The sequence below is a fragment of the Antechinus flavipes genome, chromosome 1, assembly GCF_016432865.1.
Source record: "Antechinus flavipes isolate AdamAnt ecotype Samford, QLD, Australia chromosome 1, AdamAnt_v2, whole genome shotgun sequence".
NCBI classification, from domain to species: domain Eukaryota; kingdom Metazoa; phylum Chordata; class Mammalia; order Dasyuromorphia; family Dasyuridae; genus Antechinus; species Antechinus flavipes.
The window spans coordinates 537,350,561-537,372,365 of record NC_067398.1 but is presented as its reverse complement, the minus strand read 5'-3'; the positions used below and the strand labels follow the sequence as shown (position 1 = coordinate 537,372,365).

At 35.1% G+C, this 21,805-nt stretch overlaps 1 protein-coding gene across 2 annotated transcripts in view; it reads right to left on the bottom strand.

Moving 5' to 3' along the window:
- The window catches only part of LOC127544097 (cytidine monophosphate-N-acetylneuraminic acid hydroxylase), a 91,562-nt gene that overhangs the window by 56,369 nt on the left and 13,388 nt on the right, over positions 1 to 21,805 (bottom strand). For both annotated transcript variants that reach the window (XM_051970593.1, XM_051970594.1), the window contains exon 4: positions 11,617 to 11,708. In XM_051970593.1, coding sequence (XP_051826553.1) covers positions 11,617 to 11,708 — 92 coding nt within the window. The remainder of the gene's footprint in view (positions 1 to 11,616; positions 11,709 to 21,805) is intronic.

Below are 21,805 nucleotides of genomic sequence, written 5' to 3'. Positions count from 1 at the left end.
AGAATGTCTGAAATTCCACATTTGATACTGGATACTTGGAGATGAGAGTCGGATCCAGTCAATTAATTAAACCCTCCAATAAATTGAATTATTATAGCTCTCTAATTTCTATCCTGCCTCACTTTCTCTGGCATTACAATACTATTCAGAGGAGGTCAGACTGACCTGGGAATCAGAATTAGCTAAAGACAAATTGGGAGGTCCTTGTAATGCCGGAGAAACTGAGGTAAAATAGAGATTAGAGAGTTTTTAATATTTTATTTGAAAGGGAGAGATTTACTGGGACCAAATGAATCCATGGTTTGGTCCCCTGGTTGAATGAGATTATCATCTCCAAGAATCCAGCAAGCAATGTGAGTTCTCAATGACATATATATATGCAGGTAGCTCAGCTACAGAGGTAGGCAGAGGCAGGGGCGCTGAGAGCAGGAACAGGACTATCAATCTGGTTCTGACAGGGTCTGGGGGAGGCATGGAGGACATCTGATAAATTGGGATTACAGAATGGGGAGAGGCATCCAACATTCTGATGATGTCTAAGATAGAAGGTCTTTCTCCTTATCTGGATCATCATGATTAGGAGGGAGGAGGAGTGTTGAAGGACTGAACAAGAACAATTAGGAACTGAGGCAGAACAATTTAGGGAAACTGAGTCAGGGCAATAAAAGGGAACTGTGGCACAACAGTCCTTAAACTGGGCACATCAGAAATTCTTTGTAGTTTTCACATATCAGAAATTTTCTAAAGGAACTGGAACTCCTTGTGTTGTGCTATAAAAACTACACAAACTGGTTAGGGTCAATCCCTAGATTGCTAGGTGGGCCAAAGAGAGGAGCATTGACCTGGGAGGGCTTTGTTGAATTTAAGTGGACCTGTGTTGCAGTGGGCCCCAGTTAAATTCTCATATCTAATCTCAGAGCAGGCAGGGAGGAGCATTGCCTGGATTATTTTATCCTTAAGTGAACCTTTGTTGTCCTTAAATGGGCTTGTGTTATAATTGTTAGGTGAGGAGAAATATAAACCAAACTTGATCTTCCTTATCTCCCTAGGCTTTTCTCTCCCATAAAAATAATTACTAATCCACAACTTCCTTGTCAACTTATTTTTGAAAATTAGTCCACCAGTCAATGGTTTATTGATAAAATTTTTGTCTCTTGATTTGAAGATGGTCTGACCCTACAAATTCTTTTGAGACACCTCACTACCTTAGAACTCCAATTTTTGGGGGGATGGAGTGGGGTGGTTTATCTCCTGTATCTCATCAAGCCTAGTGGCCAAACTTGATATAGCCACCTTTTGAAAAATAGCCCAGCCCAGGAATAACTCCATCAAATCAGTATTTGATTATGATGTAATAGGACTCTGTGTCTCCCTCATCTTTATGAAGGGTGAGCCACCTGACCTGGGGAAATTCCTAAAAATGATCCCCACTTACCTTAATCTCCCTTGCAAAAGCTACCTGGTTCCTACAGGAAACTCCCACTTCCCAATTGATCTGGGAATCACTTTAGTCTGGGAAACAATCACTACTCTTATTGATGTGGAAATTAGCCCCTAATTGCTCCCTAGTCCCACACCATAGAAGACTAAATAAAAAACAAGATTCTGGACCCCAAATCAGGAAGCAGCCCACTAAGGGAAAGCGTTTCTCAGTGTAATAAACCATTTTTCCAAAAACCTCGCTTGGAGATTGGGGCTGTTGAATTCTTTTGCAAAACCTGTGACACCAACCTGGGGACCCCCATCATTGTTAGGATATCTCACACCTCAATAATTACATTCCACCCCCTTGTAATTTGTATTTATAACACATGCTGCCTGTACCCACCCTGAGCTCAGTTCTAACTGTGTCCCACGTACATATGTACACGTCTGCATTCTTAGGAGAAATAAACCCATGAATACTACCTGTTTTTCTTAGAATGAACTCAGAAAATAGGTTGACAATCCTAGTGTATCAGGCAGAATTATTGACTATTGACAATGTCACTGAAGGATAAAGCTATCTTATTACACATTGGGTAGCATGTTAACTATAGTCACCCAAAAAACAATTAATAGTTGAAAAACAAATCCTGTCTAGCCTTATATTTCACTATTTTTTTTAAAGAAGTAAATTGTACTTAGGGACATGAGTTAAATATTTACTTTCTAGACAAGACTCAATGCATTAGCATTTATTAAGCATCTAATGATGGAATGTAGCTTCTAGGGGAGACGGCAATAATTTTAATATCCCTTGACTTAGAGTGCTTCTGTTCTAACAATCTGTCTGTGATTCTAAATCTTCTAGCTTTGGAATCTGTAGTACTGAGGCCCTCTGATCTAAGAATGCTATTGATATGTCAATGATTGTAAAGTCTTCTGGCTTAGGAATATAATAATATTTCTTCTCTTAAACTTTAGGGAAGATATATTAGTGATCCTGAGACTCTCTTGCTATGCCTGTTTCCCTGAATTGTTCTGTCTAAGTTTTCCTGGTGGCAATCCCCCTTCCTGGCCATTAGGACTGAAATAATTAGGGCTGGGAGCCTGGCAACTAGCATTCCAAAGAGTCATAAAACTTCAGATGGTTTATCTCAAATACTTAGATGGCATCCCCCCTCTCCTGGTCCAGACATCCTGTCTCTGGCATCTTCATTTATTAGCATTTATGATCCTTGCAACTTACCCCTAACCAGTCAGAACTAAATTTATGGTCCTTTCCTGGAACTTCCTGCTCATCAGTGGTCTACCCATCCCCCCCCCCCCTTTTGCCTTTGTTTCCCTGATCCCTGGAGCTCTATAAGAGTCTCTAGAATCCCTCCCTCATGAGATGGATACTTTGAGACAATAGTCCCATCTTCCTGGCTGGCTAAGATGGCTTAGCCAGTCCAAACTCTCCCTCTAATAAAATATTAAAAACTCCTAATCTCTATCTTGTCTCAGTTTCATTGGCATTACACTCTAACCTTAGAATACTATTGTTCTGACAATCTTGTCTGTCAAAGACTCTAAAGTCTTCTGGTTTTAAGATAGCCCTAGGTCTGCTGGTCAGTGAAAATCAAATTCCTGAGACTACTTCTCAGTTCTACTTCTAGGCCATAAAATTAGCATACCTATGACATGAAGAACTGGATAAAGGTGTCTCCAGGTTCCTTGCTAAATTCTTCAATTGGCGTTATTATTACAATAAACTTTGCCCTTTGACTTGGTTATGGGTTAAGCCTGTAAATTCTTTTGAGACACCTCCTGATGCTGATCTGTAACCCCCAACCTTTTAGGGTCCCTTCCCAATCTCAACATTAGTATATAGAAGCTGAATGTAACAACAGCAATAATAACAGGATGTAACAACAACAAAACAATTCCACCCTCATTTGTAATCCTCTCTCTACAAGGGCTGGAGGTAGTGTGAGGAGATTAGGAGAATATTTCTAAAATGTTGCTTTTTTCCCACCATGGTTAAATTTAAGAACTTCCTGTATTGAGCTGTTTTCCAGTCATACTCGAATCTTTTTGACCCTATTTGGGGTTTTCTTGGCAAAGATGCTGGAATAGCTTGACATTTTCTTTTCCAGTTTATTTTACAGATGAGAAAACTGAGGTAAACAGAATTAAGTAACTTGCCCCAGGTTATAGAGCTAGTAAGTGTTAGAGTAGGGATTTTAATTCAGGAAAGAGTCTTCCTGATTCCAGGCTTAGAACTCTATTCAAAGTTGTCCAACTGAAAATATAAACAATTTATGTTAAAGCAAAGAGTAAAACTGCTATCTGAATGTTAGGAATTTTGTTACTAGTTGTGACCATACCAACGACCTTTCATCTGATATCAATTGTATGAAACAACAAAGAATGGGACCATATGGACATCAATCAGTTATATTTCTCTTAGGCTAAATTTAAGCTAACTGTGGTAAATTGGTTGGGTTGCTCTAAACTTTGGAGAGGAAGTAGGCTGGGAGGAGGCAAAAAAAGAATAGTTTACACTCTAAATCACCTCCTCCCCGTTCTCAGAGGATATAAAAGAGGCTTCAACTCAACCCCTTTCCTGAAGGGAATAGAAAAAAAAAATCAAGTATTAGCCCATCAATATTACCTTCCTCCCCTTCTTCCTTCCCCCCCTCCCTCCCCAGGGACAGTTACTGGTATTTCCTAAAGTGAATTGGAAGATGACCTTCAGTTTCTTTACAACTCAAAATTCTGTTTCTAAAAGCCTTAGATAGTTTGTTTGTTAGTTGAGGTCTTGAGATGAGTCACTACTAGCAAACAGGCAAAATAAATTGAATTCCTTGCCAGGCCGTTATATGTCAATGTTTACTTATATCATTTTTACTCCCAACTTGGGTTGTTAAAAACTGACAAAATTGTTAATATAATTGTTAATGTAATGACAGAAACTGTTGATATTGATTGTAATATATATACATATATATATATATATTACCATATTTAAAATAAATTTGTTTACTGCCCATCTAGGAGAGGTCATGGGGAGAAAGGGGGAAACTGGAACACAAGGTTTTGCAAGGGTCAATGATGAAAAATTACCCTTGCATATGTTTTGAAAACAAAAAGCTTCAATTAAAAAAATATTGATTGTAATATGTGTTATTTCAACCTCTTAGTCAACCTGACAATGTCAAAATTCCAACTCTCCTTGGGAATATACTTGCTCTGAAGTAATAGGACTGTGTCCCTCCTTTCTTTTGGGTGGTGGGGGTGGGCTTGGGTTGGAAAAAGCCTGAATCTCAATCCCTCAGCTCTGGGGAAACTACCTGGTTCCCTCAGGCAACTCCTACCTCCAATTAATCTGGGAATCACTTTGGTCTGGGAAACAATCACCACCCTTATTGATTTGGAAACCAACCCCTTATTGCTCCCTAGTCCCAAATCATAGAAGGCTAAATAAAAATCAAGACTCTGTACCCCAAATTTTGCTATCTTCCTTATCAGAAAGGGGCCCACTGAGAAAACGAGCTTCTCATGAAAATAAATCCATTTTGTCAAACCTCGATTGGAGACTGGGATTGTGAATTCTTTCACAAAACCTGGGATGCCAGCCTGGGGACCCCCACAAATTCTTTTGCAAAACCAGCAACACTGGACTGGGGACCCCCAGCGCTGTTAGGGTGTCTCACCCCTCAACAACTCCTTGTAAGAATCAAATAAAGCATTTCTCTTTAATCTAAAAGAGCTTGGTTGTAACTATTCCTGGACTAGCTTGCAACCAGGAAAGCAGTGAGCAGCAGACAGCAGCTGCTAGTCCTGGATTTATATCCCAATCCTACTATGTTCCACGGGTTTTGTTGATAGCAAAAGTATTTAAAGAAGGGGTTTTGAAATTTCAATGGAAGAAGCTGTTTCCTTTCCAAATCATCATCTACTCCTGTCCTCACTTTTATTCTTCTCCCCAAGTGCCTCTGATGAGGAGAATTCTGAAACTCTTTCCTTTTCTCTCTGACTTTGGGGGGAACGCTAAGCTCTCCCCTGAGAGACCTGCCCCAGGGAATCAAGATAAAGTGCTTTCATTCTGTTATCTGGGTGGGACTGGTTGAGTCCAGAGCCACTCCTAAGCCTATTGAGTTGGAAATCAGCCCAGAGACAGCTTAAACTGCTCCCAGCCCCAATCAAGAGCTGCCTCCCTCCCTTCCCCTCCCCTTCTAGCCAAGGCTTCAATTATAAAAAGAGGCAACTTGGGGCTCATTCCTTGCAGAGGACCTAATATACCATGCCATGTCAAGGAACCTTTCTCTCTCCTTGGCATAAACTGCAACCCTCTGCCTGCTGAAATGATATTTTCTTTCAGTGTTATTCCCCCTTTATCTCACTGTCTCTTATTTCCCTAATAGGACTATACCCTCTTTACATTCCTGCTGGAATTTCTTTGCTAGGATGGGATTTTTCTACTAAAAACTTTACATCCCTCTGTCAGGACCTTGCCACCAAGGAATTCAATCTTTTTAGCAAAGGTTGACTTCTCAATGCCAACAATCTTTTGTCAATCCAGCTTTTCAGGTTTGTAAATTTCTTTACAAAGGACCTCTGCCCAACCAAAGGGGTTCCCACAACTCCCTGCCCTGCCCTGAACCTCATCATTTGGGGACACAACCCCAAACCTCATCCCCTTTGTAAGGCTTCCTCACACAAACCACATTAAACCTAATCCAGTGAAGAAATATTATTGTGCAATAAAAAATGAAAAAGAATGACTTTAGAAAAACCTGGAAAGACCTGAATGAACTAATGCAGAGCAAGTGACCAGAACTGGAATAACAACTCATAAAAATAACGATATTGTAAAGACAAATAATGTCAGAAGATTTAAGAATTCTGATCAACACAATGACTAGCAATGCAGCCCGAGGCATACACAAATGCACACATACACACAATTTGGACATAATCAATGTGGAAATTTGTTTTGCTTGACCATACTTATTTGTAACAGTTTTGCTTTTCTTTCTTTCTCAATGTGTATGTTGGGATGGGAGGAGAGTTGGTAAGGAGGAATGGAAGAGTAAAGGGAGGGGGAAAATGTCAGGGAGTGGAAAGGTGAGAAGGAAGATTTTCACTGACTCAAAAAAATTAATTAAAAAAAAAAACTAAATCCAAAAAAATATTTTTTAAAAAGGCAAGTCAAAGCAGGCTTGTTGACCAAAGGCAGGGAGAGAATGATAGAGAAAAAGAAAGAAATTTATAGTTCTAAACAGTAGTTAGTAATTTATAATCAGCTAGATGGTTCAGTGGATAAAGTTCTGGGCTTGTAAGGCTCATCTTGTTCAAATCTACTCTAAGATACTTACCAGCTGTGGGCTCTTATGTAAGTCATTTAATCCTATTTGTCTCAGTTTCCTCATCTTTAAAATGAGCTGGATAAGCACACAACTGAAAACAGCTAAACAAAACAATTTATAATCTCAGAAATTTATGCCATGATTGTGATGAGGATGAATAAAATCCAGCAAAAAGCTATATTCCTGCAAGCAATCCAATGTCTAGATGGTTGTCAGGGAAGGGCTTTGACAGAGAGAGGCTGAATTAAGTAAACAATCCTAGAGGCAAACAGGGAGGAATACTCACACCAAATCTCTTTAAGATCTTTTGATTTTGATTAGGCTTTTTGCTGTCCTAAATAGGCCTTTATTGCAATAAGCCCAGTTTGAATTCCTTGTTCAAAACTTTGCATTAATAAAACCTAAAATAAAAAAATTACTGTACCCAATCAGAAGACCATAGTTCTTATATCAACCTCCAGGTTATTTTTTCCCCTATAAAAGAATAATCCCACCTAATTCCTTTTTAATGATTAGCCTACTGGAGTAAATCTCCAGCTAAACTCTTTTTTAGGAATTTAGCCTGTTTTATGGCAGCAAGTTCATTAGAATTTAATCTGCCTAATGGCACCTTTCCCTTTGTTAATGTTGGGTTCTACTAGGGAATTTAGCTTGTGTATTCCCCTTTGTTAATGGTAACTCCCTTTTGGAATTTAGCACAACAGGCAATATTAAAATCTTTGCCTCTCGATTTAGAGAAAATCTAAGCCTACAGATAAATTCTTTTAAGAGATTTTGTGACAATGGCCTAAGACTTTAATATGATTTTGATGTTATATACATGGAGAATCTGAACCCAATATATTTTGGGGGGTTAGCTCTTCTACAACCCCATACCTTATCAACTGCTCTCTTAATTTTTTCCCATTAAAAATGCATATGAAATAATTAAGAATTCTATAAGATGTTAGTGGTCATATTTCCCTTTGGAATTATTAACAATAACTCACATTTCCTGTTCCTTTTAATAGGTCTATGAAACCAGAATTATGAGTATTACTATCACAATTTTGTAAATGAGACTTAGTAATATAAAAGAGACTTTCCTAAATGTTGGATAATTAATTTAACTAATATTTAATTGAGTGCTCACATGTGCAACTGAGAAGCAACGTGGTAAATTAGATAGAAAATTGACCTGGAGATCACAAATACCTGGCTTCAAGTTTTGCCTCTGATACTATCTTCCCATGTGACCCTGGGCCAAATAGCTTAACCTGTTCATGTCTTTGACCATTCTTAAAGACTGCAGAACTCTTTCCCATCTCCATTGATAAAGGAAGTTTCCTCATCAGAAGTTATCTACAACAATGAAATCACAGATATTAACCAAAAAAACCCAAATAAACAAACAAGCAAGCCAGACATTGCATAAAACCCTGAGAGTTTGGAGACAAAAATAAAATAGTCTGCCCTCAAGGAGTTTAAGTTCTGTTGGAAAAAGCAATATATATGCAGATAAGAAAATATATAAAATTCAGCTGGGGATTAACAATTTGGGGAAGATTAGGTTAAATTTATTATAGAAGATGGCACCATAGATGAAGATTGCTAGATTCTAAGCAAAGAATTCAAAGGAAAGCTTAAGGATTCTAGGTTCACACACCTCTGATACTCCAGTACGTTGCCAAGAAAATCCCAGATGAAGTCACAAAGAGTTAAACACAATTGAAAAATGACTGCACAACAACAAAAGGGATTCTAGGCAGCTAACGAGGAAGAAATGCCTTTCAGGATTTAAGGATGGTTTGTGCAAAATTATAAATGGGAGTTGTAATGTTTGCCATTTCCTCTTCCAGCTCATTTTATACATGAGGAAACTGAGCCAAACAGGGTTAAGTGACGGGCCCAATTAAAAAGTGTTTGAAGGCAGATTGGAACTCAGAAAGACTTTAAATCCAGTGCTCTCTCCACTGGGCCACCTAAATACCTACAATATAGTGTATCTGTCTGAGTCATGCTTTATCTCAGCTATGTTCCTGCCATATATATTCCTTCCATGCCATTGTTGGTATGATTAGGGCTGTGAGATTTCTAAACTAGACCTCCAAAGAGCTAAGTAATTCAGTTTAGAAACTCTCACCCTGGAGCTATTGCTGTTAGGGTTGGGAAGAGCATGAGCCATAATACTAGTCCTCTACAATCAGTGCATATTTATTTAATTTTACCTAATATCTTCACTTGTCACCTCTTACTTTGTAAATAATAATTAAACCAACTGCAATTTGTTACTCAACTGCCTCACTTTCTCTGTGAATTCCCTGAACAAAACATCTTTTCTGAGCGACCATTCTCCAATATACAAAGTCTGTGATTAGAATGTAAGCTTCTTAAGATGTTTTGAATGATACACACACACATACACACACACTCATCGCTTTTTTTTTTTTTTTTTTGGTATTTCTAATACTTAGCAGAATGATTAGATGTAATAAGTTTAAAATTATTCTTTTTTCATTCATTTAATTGGGAAGTCATTGGAATTTTGGAAGGCAGGTAGATGGCACAGTGGATAGTATGCCAGGACTGGAGTCAAGAATATTCATCTTCAAGAGTTCAAATCCAGCCTTAGAGACTAGCTATGTGATCCTAGCAAATACCTTAGTCTTGTTAGCCTTTGTCCTCTCATTTGTAAAATGAGTTGGAAAAGGAAATGGCAAAATTCTTCAGTATCTTTGTAAAGAAAACCCCAAATGGGGACACTTAAGAGTCAGACACAACTGAACAACAACAATGGAGATGGGATTTTTTGTTAAAGGAACAACATGATTAAATTTATACTTTAAGAATTTCATTTTGGCAGCTATGTGGAAGATGAATTGAAAAGGAAAGAGACTGGAGGTAGGGAGATCATCTAGGAAGCTTTAGCAATAATGCAGGAAACAGATGACTCTGTGACATGATGAGAATCTGAGTTGGGGTGGCACTTATATAAGTAGAAAGAAAGGAATGGATACAAGATATATTGTGGAGGTTCAGTTGACAGAACTTTGAAGATGAGTGAATGAGAATGAAAAGGGAGTGATAGTGGGGAATGAGTGCTTAGTGAAAAGGATCATATTGCCATTGACTGAAATAAGGAAATTGGGAAGAGGAACAAATGAAAAAAGAGATAATTTGTTTTGAACATGTTAAGTTTGAAATTTCATTATTCTATAAGAAAAGATCAACAGGATAATTTCAGAGAGGCCTGGGGAGAGTTATATGAACTAATGCTAAGTGAAGTGAGCAGAATAGGAGATCATTGTATAAGGCAATGGCAAGATTATACAATGATCAATTCTGATGGAGGTGGCTCTTCTCAACAATGAGATGATTCAAGCCAGTTCCAATGATCTTGTGATGATGAGAGCCATCTACATCCAGAGAGAAGACTGTGGGAATTGAGTGTGGATCACAACATAGTATTTTCACTTCTTTTGTTGTTGTTTGCCTGCATTTTATTTTCTTTCTCATTTTTTTTCCTTTTTGATCTGATTTTTCTTATGCAGCAATATAATTATATAAATATGTATGCCTATATTGGATTTACATTTTTTTTTTACCATGTTTAACATATATTGGATTATTTGCCATCTAGGAGAGGGATGGCAAATTTGAAACACAAGAATATTGCAAGAGTCAATGGTGAAAAATTATCCTTGCATATGTTTTGAAAATAAAAACCTTGGATATATTTATACTTGGATATACTTGGATAGACATACATAAATACCAAATATCAAAGCTGAGTAGAAACTTTTGAAATAAAAACATGTGCCAAGAAAAATCTAGAAAGGTAAATATATTTGAGCAATTCAAAGGAGAAAATAATGATATTATGCTAACTTGTTAAAAGAGGAAGAAGACACAAGTGCCCCTTCAGATCTTAATGTCTTTAAAAAGGTATTAAGGGAATTAAAAAGGAAGAAACACTAAAGAGTGTATTGGTTCTGTCTGAGAAGGAAATGGCAAACCACTTTAGTATGGTTGTCAGGAAAATCCCAAATGGAGTCACAAAGAGTCAGACATGATTACAAATGACTGAGCAATAACAAAAAAAGGAAAGTAAAAATAATACAATTAAAAGAAGGAAAGAGACACAAATTGCTATTTCTCATGAGGAATATGAAAAAAATTATGGAGAAAAGTGTTTGAGTTGCTGCTTAAGTTGAGAATATAAATTACTTTCAAACATTATCATTATTTTCTAGTCAGGAAACCAAGGCTTAGAAAAGATAAGTGATTTTGTCCATGTTCTGACACCTAATCAGTGACAGAAGCAGAGATTTAACCTCAGATCAGTTGACTCCTACCTAAGGGCTCTTTCAAAGAATCATAGATGAAAAGCTGGAAAGAACCTTAAAAGTCATTTAGTACAAACCATTTAGTTTTCAGATAAAGAAAACATAGGTAATTAATTAGCAGCTATAGGATTTGAAGTTATATCCTTTGATTCCAAATCCTGTACTGCCCGTACTGTATCATGTAGTTTTCATTCTTTCCATTACTTCAAATTACTTTATTAAATTTTGAGTTTCTTTAGAGTTGGGATGATATACATTCTTGTCCCCTATAGCACTCAGTACTAGACTGCATATTGTAGGGTTAAATAAATATTTAATGAATGAATAATCCTAGTTTGGAATTTCCAGTGTTTATTTTTTAAGAAAGAACTTTATCCTATAAAGTAAACTATCAAAAATAAACAAGCAAACAAACTCCCTCAAATTCCCAGGGCTAGAAACTGAAAAAATACTATTGGAATTCAATAACAATCAAAGCAAATACATTAGACTTTCTAAATATTGAATATATTTACCTAGTTCATCTTGACAGAAACTATCTGGAGGATTGATGTACTTCATAGTGCTCACATCCAGCTTCCAATTGTGCTTTGTGCAACGTACAGACCTGGATAGAAAGTTTTATATATAGGTAGTGAATAGGAAAGACAAGTGTTTTAAAGCAACATTGTTTTAGCAGATTACTATAAAGATTCAAATGCATGATTTTTCTAATGAAATTAAACTAAATGATTCTGCAAATAAAACAATCAGAAAGTTGGATTTTCAATAATCTCCTTCCTCTTTTCCCCACCCCATTTTGCTACCAAGTTCCCTAGGAATAAGGAAATAAATTATTGGTAGTAGATGATGATAAAAATGTAGGTGAATACCATGTCTCAGAACAGCATATATTTTAGAAAATAAGAGAATGGTCTGAACACAGGATACTTTATGATGATATCTATCTGTATCTATTTCTGTATATATGTTCTAGCAGATGCTAATATGGGGAAGAGAGTTGACCTTGGATGGAACAAATATTCTAGAAATAGAAATGTTTCTCTAGCTCTATGATATGAAGAGTCTATATAATCCTTTACCCTAATTCCAAACCACTAGTATGGGCTACCTACTGGGTATGTATGCCATTGGATAGAGGGTTATTCTTCTATAGAAGAAGGCCTATTTCAGCTTTTTCAGCTTCAGAACATTAAAGAAGGAAACCTCAAAGTAACATATCCAGGATGCTGATCAATAGATATTTTTCTACAGAAAGTGCTTCACCTAAGCAGTGTGTTGTTATTCCTTTTCTAAAAACAAAATTGAAAAAAAAAAAACATTTGAGAGTTGTTTGGCTTTTCCCCTCATCTTCCATTTCTTCCTTCCTTCCTCCATACTCCACTTAAGTATTAACAAAAAGAATCATTTATTAAGCATTTCTACTATATGCCAAGCACCACGCTAGACACTGAGGATCTAAATACAAAGAAGAAACAATTCTAACATACAAGGAAGTTACATTCTAATAAGAGATGAGATGAAGGTTTATAATGTGTGGGGGGAGGAGAGAGAGGGAATGGAAATGTTTACAACTAAGGGCATTTTGAGAACTAATTCTCAAGCTAGAAAACATGAGAGAGAAAAAAAGGAGGAAAATTGGCTAGCTTCAATAAACAAAGGAGACAGGATGCTCTGTCAAATTCCACAGCAACCAATAATGTCCTTTGGATGCTTTTGGAGTGGTATTAGAAATGGAGAATCTTCATAGAGATTCACATCTGAAAGTTCAGGGCTATGCCAGCAAAGTATATACTTTGAAGAAAGAAAAATTTTAGCAATGAATCATTTGTCACATAGGGAACAGCCCTCCTAATAGTGAATCTGTACCTTGTTGAAGGGTTGACCATGGGGTGCTGCTTTTTCTAGTCATAACAAATCAAGAAAGTTGTATATTAGGACACAAAGGAGATGACAATCAGAATTAATAGGAGGATGTTCATGATGATGAAATATGGCTTCTCGAAGGGTTACTGTTTATCTTATTAGTAGTAGTAGTATTAATATCTTAATAAGCATTTAAACAGGGCACTGTTGTGTTAAGTGCTAAGGATACAAAGATAGTCCCTGTCTTCAAGGAGTTGATAATCTGATAGGGAGATAACACAAAAGCAACTATGTACAAACAACATATACATGGGATAAATTGGAGAAGAGGGAAGATATTTGCAATATAACACTATCTCTTAGACAGTAAGCTATCAGATATAGGTTATTTGTGTGCAATTATGTAAAACATTTCCATATTAGTCATTTTGTACATTGAATAAAAAAAACAAAACAAAGAACGTAAAAAATAACATGTTCCAGTTTGTTTCAGCCCTTTGGAACAGTCTTGAATCATTGTATTGCTGAGAATACCTGTCATTCACAATTCTTCATCAAACAATAATGCTGTTACTATGTTATTCTCTTGTTTCTGTTCACTTCATTATGTATTAGTTAATGGAAGTCTTTCTAGGTTTTTCTGAAATCATCTTGCTGATTTCTTAGAACACAATAAAATTTCATTAAATTATATACCACAGCTTGTTTACCCATTCCCCAATTTATAGTCACCCCTTTGATTTTTCAGTTCTTAGCCACATAAAGAGTTGCTATAAATGTTTTTGTACAAATAGGTCCTTTCCCCTTTTTAAACAATCTGTTTAAGATACAAATTTTGTAGTAGTATTTCTGGATCAAAGGGTATGCATAATTTTATCATCCTTTGGGCATAATTTTAAAATGTTCTCCAGAATGATTGCATCAGTTCACAACTCCATCAACAATGCATTAGTGTTCCAGTTTTCCCACATCCACTCCAAAATACTTTTTCCTTTTTTTGTCATATTATCTACTCTGATAGATATGAGATTACCTTATCATTTTCTAATACAGTTTGAGATCTGGTACAATTAGACCACTTTCGCATTTTCTTTTCATTGATTCCCTTGATATCCTTGAGCTTTTGTTCTTCCAGATAAATTTTGTTATTATTTTTTCTAATTTCATAAAGTAATTTTTAATAGTTTGGTTGATGTGACAGATATGGTTTGCTGGTCTTATTTTTAAAATGCTGACAATTTACATGGGTTTATTTTGTATCCTGCAGCTTTGCTAAAATTGTTAATAATTTTAAATATTTTTTAGTTGATTTTCTAGGATTTTCAAAACATAATATATCAATATTTTAATTCTCTAAGATTTTTAAAGCATAACATAACAATATCACCTGCAAAGAGTGATAGTTGTTTTCTCATTGCCTCTTCTAATTCCTTTTTTTCTTCTCTTATTGCTCTAGCTAACATTTCTAATACCATTTTTTTTATTATAGCTTTTTATTTAAAGATATATGAATGGGTAATTTTACAGCATTGACAATTGCAAAACCTTTTGTTCCAACTTTTCCCCTCCTTCCTCCTACTCCTTCCCCCAGATAGCAGGTTGACCAATACATGTTAAATATGTTAAAGTATAAATTAAATACAATATATGTATACATGTCCAAACAGTTATTTTGCTGTACAAAAAGAATTGGACTTTGAAATATTGTACAATTAGCCTGTGAAGAAAATCAAAAATGCAGGTGGACAAAAATAGAGGGGTTGGGACTTCTATGTAGTGGTTATAGTCATCTTCCAGAGTTCTTTCGCTGGGTGTAGCTGGTTCAATTAATTACTGCTCTATTGGAACTGATTTGGTTCATCTCATTGTTGAAGAGAGCCCCATCCATCAGAATTGATCATCATATAGTATTGTTGTTGAAGTATGTAATGATGTCCTGGTCCTGCTCATTTCACTCAGCATCAGTTCATGTAAGTCTCTCCAGGCCTTTTGAAATCATCCTGCTGGTCATTTCTTACAGAACAATAATATTCCATAATATTCATATACCACAATTTATTCAGCCATTCTCCAATTGATGGGCATCCATTCATTTTCCAGCTTCTAGCCACTACAAACGCGGCTGCTACAAACATTCTTGCACATACAGATCTCTTTCCCTTCTTTAAAATCTCTTTGGGATATAAGCCCATTAGTAACACTGCTGGATCAAAGGGTATGCACTGCTTAATAACTTTATTTTTAATACCATATTAAGTGAGACAAGTAATAATGGGCATTCTTGCCTCACTTTTGACTATATTAGGAAGGTTTCTAGCTTATCTTTATCATAGATAATGCTTGCCAATGGCTTTATATAAATATTACTTATCCTTTTAGGGTAAGTTCCAATTATTCCTATGTTTTCTAATGTTCTTAATAAGAATAGTGTTCTATTTTGTTAATGGATTTTTCAGCATCTTTTGAGATAATCATATGATTTCTGTTGGCTCTATTATTGATATAGTCAATTATGCTGACAATTTTGCTAATATGAACCAGTTTTGTATTGCTGGCATAAATTCCAGCTGTTTTTAATTTATGATCATTGTGATATATTGATGCAATTTGTTTGCTAATATTTTATTTATTTTTTTGCATCAATATTTATTAGAGAAATTAATCTATAATTTTCTTTCTTTGTTTTGATTCTTCCTGATTTGGGTATCATATCTCTGTCATAAAAAGAATTTGGTGGGACTCTTTGCCTATTTTTCCAAATAGTTTATATAGTATTTGGATTAATTGTTCTTTAAATGTTTGATAGAATTTGCATTTAATCGCAAGGATTTTTGTCTAAGAAAGTTCATTGATAGCTTTTTCAATTTCTTTTTTCTAAGATTAGGTTATTTAAGTATTATATTTCGTCTTCTGTTAATCTGGAGAGTTTATATTTGTGTAGGTATTCATCCATTTCATTTAGATTATAAAATTTTTGGTATATTGTTGGGCAAAATAACTCCTATCAATTGTTTTATTTTTTTCTTCATTAGTGGTAAAGTCACCCCTTTTATTTTCATACAAGTAATTTGACTTTCTTCTTTCCTCTTAAAAATTAAATTAACCAATGGTATATCTATTTTATTGAGGTTTTTCTCATAAAACCAGCTTCTAGTTTTATATATTAGTTCAATGGATTTGTTACTTTCAATTTTATTAATCTCTTCTTTGATTTTCAGGGTTTCCAATTTGGTATTTAAATGGGCATTTAAAATTTGTTCTTTTTCTAGTTTTTTTTAGTTGCTTGCCCAATTCATTAATCTGATTTTTCTCTATTTACTGATATAAACAATTAGAGATATAAATTTCCCCTTAAGAACTATTTTAGCTACATTCCATAAGTTTTGGCAGGTTATCTCATTGTTGTCATTGTCTTTAATGAAATCTATGATGTATTCTTTAACCCATTTATTTTTTGGGGGAAATTAAATTATTTAATTCCCAATTCATTTTTAACCTCTCTTTCTATTATCCAAATTGTCTGTATGGTAATTTTTTGAATGTGGTTTTTAATGCATTATGATATAAAAAGGGTGTATTTACTCTTCTGCTTTTCTCCATTTAGTTGTAAGATTTTATATCCTAATACATGGTCATTTTTAAAAGTAGATACCATGTACTGCTGAGAAAAACATATATTCTTTTCAATTCCCATTCTCCTTTCTCCAGATATCTATCATAGCTAACTTTTCCAGAATTTTATTTGCCTCCTTAACTTCTTTGTTTTTATTTTTGTTGTTGTTGTTAGATTTATCTGATTCTGACAGGGGAAAATTGAGATTCCCCACTTGTATAGCTTTATTATCTACTTCCTCCTGTAACTCATTCAACTTCTTCAAAAATGTAAATGCTAATAACAATATTGTGTGATGGTCAACTATGATAAACTTGGTTCTTCTCTACAAGTCAGCAATCCAAAGCCATCTTAATAAACTTTGGATGGAAAATACCCTCTGCATCTAGAGAGAACTATGGAGATTGAATATGGAGCAGCTCATGATATTTTCACTTTTCTTGTCTGTTTTTTCCCTTTGATTTTTCCTTTTTGTTCTGATTTTTTTCTCTTAACATTACCAATATGGATATATGTAAATAATGAATGTATATGTATAACCCCCCTCCCCCCCAAATGGAAAAATTTAAAAATGTAGCTTCTATACAATTTGGTACATATATGTTTTATGTTGATATGACTTCACTGTCTATACTACTTTTCAGCAAGATACAATTTTCTTCTTTACCTTTTTTAATTAAATCTATTTTTGGGGGGGGTCCAAGATAATGATTGCTACCCCTGTTTTCTTTGCTTCAGCTGAAGCATAGTAGATTCTCCTCTACTTCTTACCTTTACCCCACATCTCTCTACTTCAAATGTGTTTCTTATAAACAAAATACTTTAGGAGTCTGATTTTTAATCCATTCTGTTTCCCACTTCCATTTTATGGGTCAATTCATTCCATTCATATCTATAGTTATGATAACTATGATAACTAACTAGATAGATTTCCATATCTAACTGAAGTGGATATGTAGTCCCTCTTTGTATGTTTTTGTATGTGTGTATTATATGTATGTATATATTATTCCCTCTTTGAGCCAATTTTGATGAGAGTAAGATTTAAGCTTTGCCTTCCATTCCTCCCTGCCCCCCCCCATCTTCCCCTCTATTATAATAACTATTTTATCCCTCTTTTATGTAGGATAATTTACTGCATTTAATCTCCCCCTCCTTCTTCCAATGCAATTTTCTTTTTCACTTCTTTATTCTGTTGGGGGGAAGCGGGGGAGTTCCAATCCTTCAAAGTCATCTTATATCTGTCCATAACCTCTGTCTACATATATGCCTTCTAATTACTCTTACAATAATAAAATAAAAATAAATAATAAAGTGAAGAATTACAAATATTATCTTGTCATATAGAAACAGTTTAACCTTTTTTTTTCAGATCTTTATTTATTTTTTATTTTTTCATAATTATAACTTTTTATTGACAGAACCCATGCCTGGGTAATTTTTTATTGAATCATCCCTTGCACTCACTTCTGTTCCGACTTTTCCTCTCCTTCCCACCACTCCCTCCCCCAGATGGCAAGCAGTCCTATACATGAGAAACAGTTTAACCTTATTGGATTTTTAATATTTTCGTTTCTTGTTTATTTTTTGCCTTTTTATGTTTCCTTTGACTTTTGTATTTGGAGGTCAAAATTTTTTACTCAGCTCTGATCTTTTAATTAGATATGCTTGTAAGTCCTCTATTTTATTAAATATCCACTTTTTTTTTCTCCTGAAATTGTCAACTTTACTGGGTAAATGATTCTTGGTTGCAACCCTAACTCCTTTGCCTATACATATATTATATTCCATGCCCTCACATACTTTAATGTAGAAGCTGTCAAATCCTTATCAACAAGTTTAAAGGATATGGGGTATAGAATAGGGATGAAAAATAGTGAAGGGCAAGAAGAGATTTCAATCTGCTTCTTGCTAAAAAGGGAAAGAATGAAACCTATAGAATGCAGGACCAAGGATAAAAAGAATAGAAGATTTGGGTAAAAGCTAATTCTTGTTGTTGCCATTGTTCTATCATGTCCAACTCTTCATGACCCCATTTGGGGTTTTCTTGGCAAAGATACTGGAGTAGTTGGCCATTTCCTTTTCCAGCTTATTTTACCGATGAGGAAACTGAGGCAAATTGCCCTGGTTCTATCAGGTACCACAACTTTGTGAAAATGCATTTTTAATTTAGTCCAAAATTTCTTTAAAACTTGATTTTAGAAAATTGATTTAGACAGTCTACAAGTGTCTGAGTAAGGATTCAAACTCAGAATCCATACTCTACCCACTAAATCACCTAGCTGCCATCCAAGATAATACTAGAGAAAAACTAAAGAAGAATGTTAGTGAGAAACCTAAGAAAAGATGAATACCTATTGAAAGTCCTCTATTTTATTATAGATCCATTTTTTTCCTGAAAGATTCAACTTTGCATGTACATTTTCATTAAAAAGTTAGACTTATACCATCTCCCCTTTTTTGTTAATTTACCTTTACTTTTTCTTATAGTTTGCTATTTTGTTGCTGTTATTGTTGTTTTGATACAGACTAATTCTTTAAGTAAAACAGAAAACTCCTCTACCAAAAGGGATATGTCCATTATGCAAGTTAGAGTTTTTAAAAGTTGCTTGGGGTCAGTAAGAGTTTAAGGAACATATCTATGATCACACAACCAGCAGGTGTCAAATACAGAGCTTGACTACAAATCTTCCTAACTCAGAAACCAGCTGTCTCTCTATTATGATGTTTTTAAAAAATAAAAGCCTTTAAGAAAACCCAAAGATGTGACTACTGTCCTTCAGGAAATATCTGAATAAGAGAGGAGTTGGAAATTGGCTTCCCCTTATTCAGGAGAACTAGACAAGAGGAACACAGGCTACAGTAGAGATGGTGGCGATAATTATCAAAGGAATGGGGCAGTCTGGAGACAAGCTGTTATTTAGAAATATAAGCAAATAAAGAGCGAAAAACCAGCCTGATACCATGAAGCATAGCCAGAAGTTAAACACCTGCAATAACTGACCTTGACCAAATTCTCCCTTGTTGCTACCCTCTAGGACTTTTAGAAAATGCAAAGTTGTTCTTTTGGCTAAAAATAGGCATTGACTTTGTATATACAAACCTACAGAAAGGGTAATATCATAGATATCAAGAGAATGGTTACAATTCAGTAGGGAATACCAACATAAAATCCTTCAGAAGAGCAGAAATGTCTTTCATTTTATTAGTAACCATGTTGTGGATATTATTGTCAGCAAAAAAGGTTAAGCTCTCAGCCAAGGGAATATAAATATTAAATGTATTAAGCATTCTAAGAATAGTAGTAATTTTCTGAATCACATGAAGGAAAATGATTAGAAGAAAAAGGAAGCCAAAATGTAAGACAGCTGGCTTCAGTTAATGTGTCAGCTTGCTTCATAAAGGAAAGCATATTTCAATTGGAACTAATGTCAACAAGCCAGAGTTATTAGAACCAATCCCCTGTGAATTCACATAATAAAGAACTATAATACAAATAATCAAAATGTTTGGATTGGAGGGAAAAAATAAGTTGTAGAGCAAAGAAGGGACAAACATCGATAGAGTGCCAACATGCATTTAATATAAATCCAAATGCCATCTTTGGCAACATGCTATCATTACAGTATTTTGCCATGAAACAAAAGATATATGAATTAGTATAGTGAAAAAGAAATAGAGAGGGAGACAACAGAATTTTTAAAGAATCTACTATGTGCTGGGAGCACTGATGAGTATGTCATAATTGCAATCTTATTTGAAACTCACAACAGACTTTGAAGTAGATAAATATTATTATGTCCACTTTATAGTTGAAGAAACTGAGGCAGAGAGAGGTTATGAGACTTTCCAAGCGTCACACAGGTAGAAGGTGTACCATCTAGCTGGAATTGGACTTTGGATGTGGGATTCAGGCCTAATTCTACCAGTTACCATAACTTTGTGAAAATGAATTTTTAATTTAGGTCCAAAATTTCATTAAAACTTGATTTTAGGAAATTGATTTAGGCAGTCTACAAGGCCTATGCAGTATCCCCAGTAGATTCCCAAAGAGTTAAGTGTGTGGTACAGTAGAAAGAGATTTGACTCTGAATCAGAGGAACATGATTTAAATCCTACCTCTCAGAGAAGTTAGGAGACCTCAACTCACTCAAACTCTCTGGGTCTCAGTAACATTCTCTTTAAAATTAGAGGGTTACAGCAGGGGTCCTCACACTACAGCCTGTGGGCCAGATGCAGTAGCTGAGGACGTTTATCCCCCTCACCCAGGGCTATGAAGTTTCTTTATTTAAAGGCCCACAAAACAAAGTTTTTGTTTTTACTATAGTCCCGCCCTCCAGTGAACTGGCCCCCTATTTAAAAAATTTGAGGACCTCTGGAATGGTTTCTTAGGTCTCTTCTACCTCTAGATCTCTGATCTCCAAATGACAGTCAGATATCTGCATTCTACAATGGGAAAAGGTTACCTCTTTATATTATTATTTAACAATGGCCATACTGAAGCCTGAGACTCAAAATTAGCTGTTTATTTAGTCACAACAATAGCTTATATTTACATAATGCTGATATGATTCAAAGCTCTAAATATATTATTAAATTCTCCCCAACAATTCAATATTAGTAAAAGTTGTCTATTCTCATTTAGGTTCTTTTCTTATATAGAGAGCTAGAATAATAATCTTAGTATGACCTTCTTAGCAGAATTGTTGGGGAGAAGAAAGAAATGGCAAGCCATTCTATTATCTTTGCCAAGAAAAGCTCAAAGGGTGTCACAAATGGTCAGGCATGACTAAAATTACTGGGCAACCATTTATTTACTACATTTGTTATGTATTTGTTATATACAAAGCCTTGTATTAAATATATCCTGTCTTATTAAGATAGAAAATAAGGAAGAGATATGAATCAGCTCAACTAAGAGGGAAAGTGAATAGAGTGCTTGACCTAAGTCAAAAAAAACTCAATGAGTTCACAATCTAGCCCTCAGCCACTTATATGAGCTTGAACAAACCATAGCCCTGTTTGCTTCAGTTTCCTTATCTATAAAATGAGCAGGAGAAGGAAATGGCAAACCATTCCATTATCTTTGCCAAGAAAAGTCCAAAGGGTATCACAAATAGGCATGACTAAAACAACTAGGCAACTGTTTATGTACTGTATTTATTATATATTAACGATACATATGCTATCTTATTAAGGTAGAAAATGATGAAGAAATATGAGCC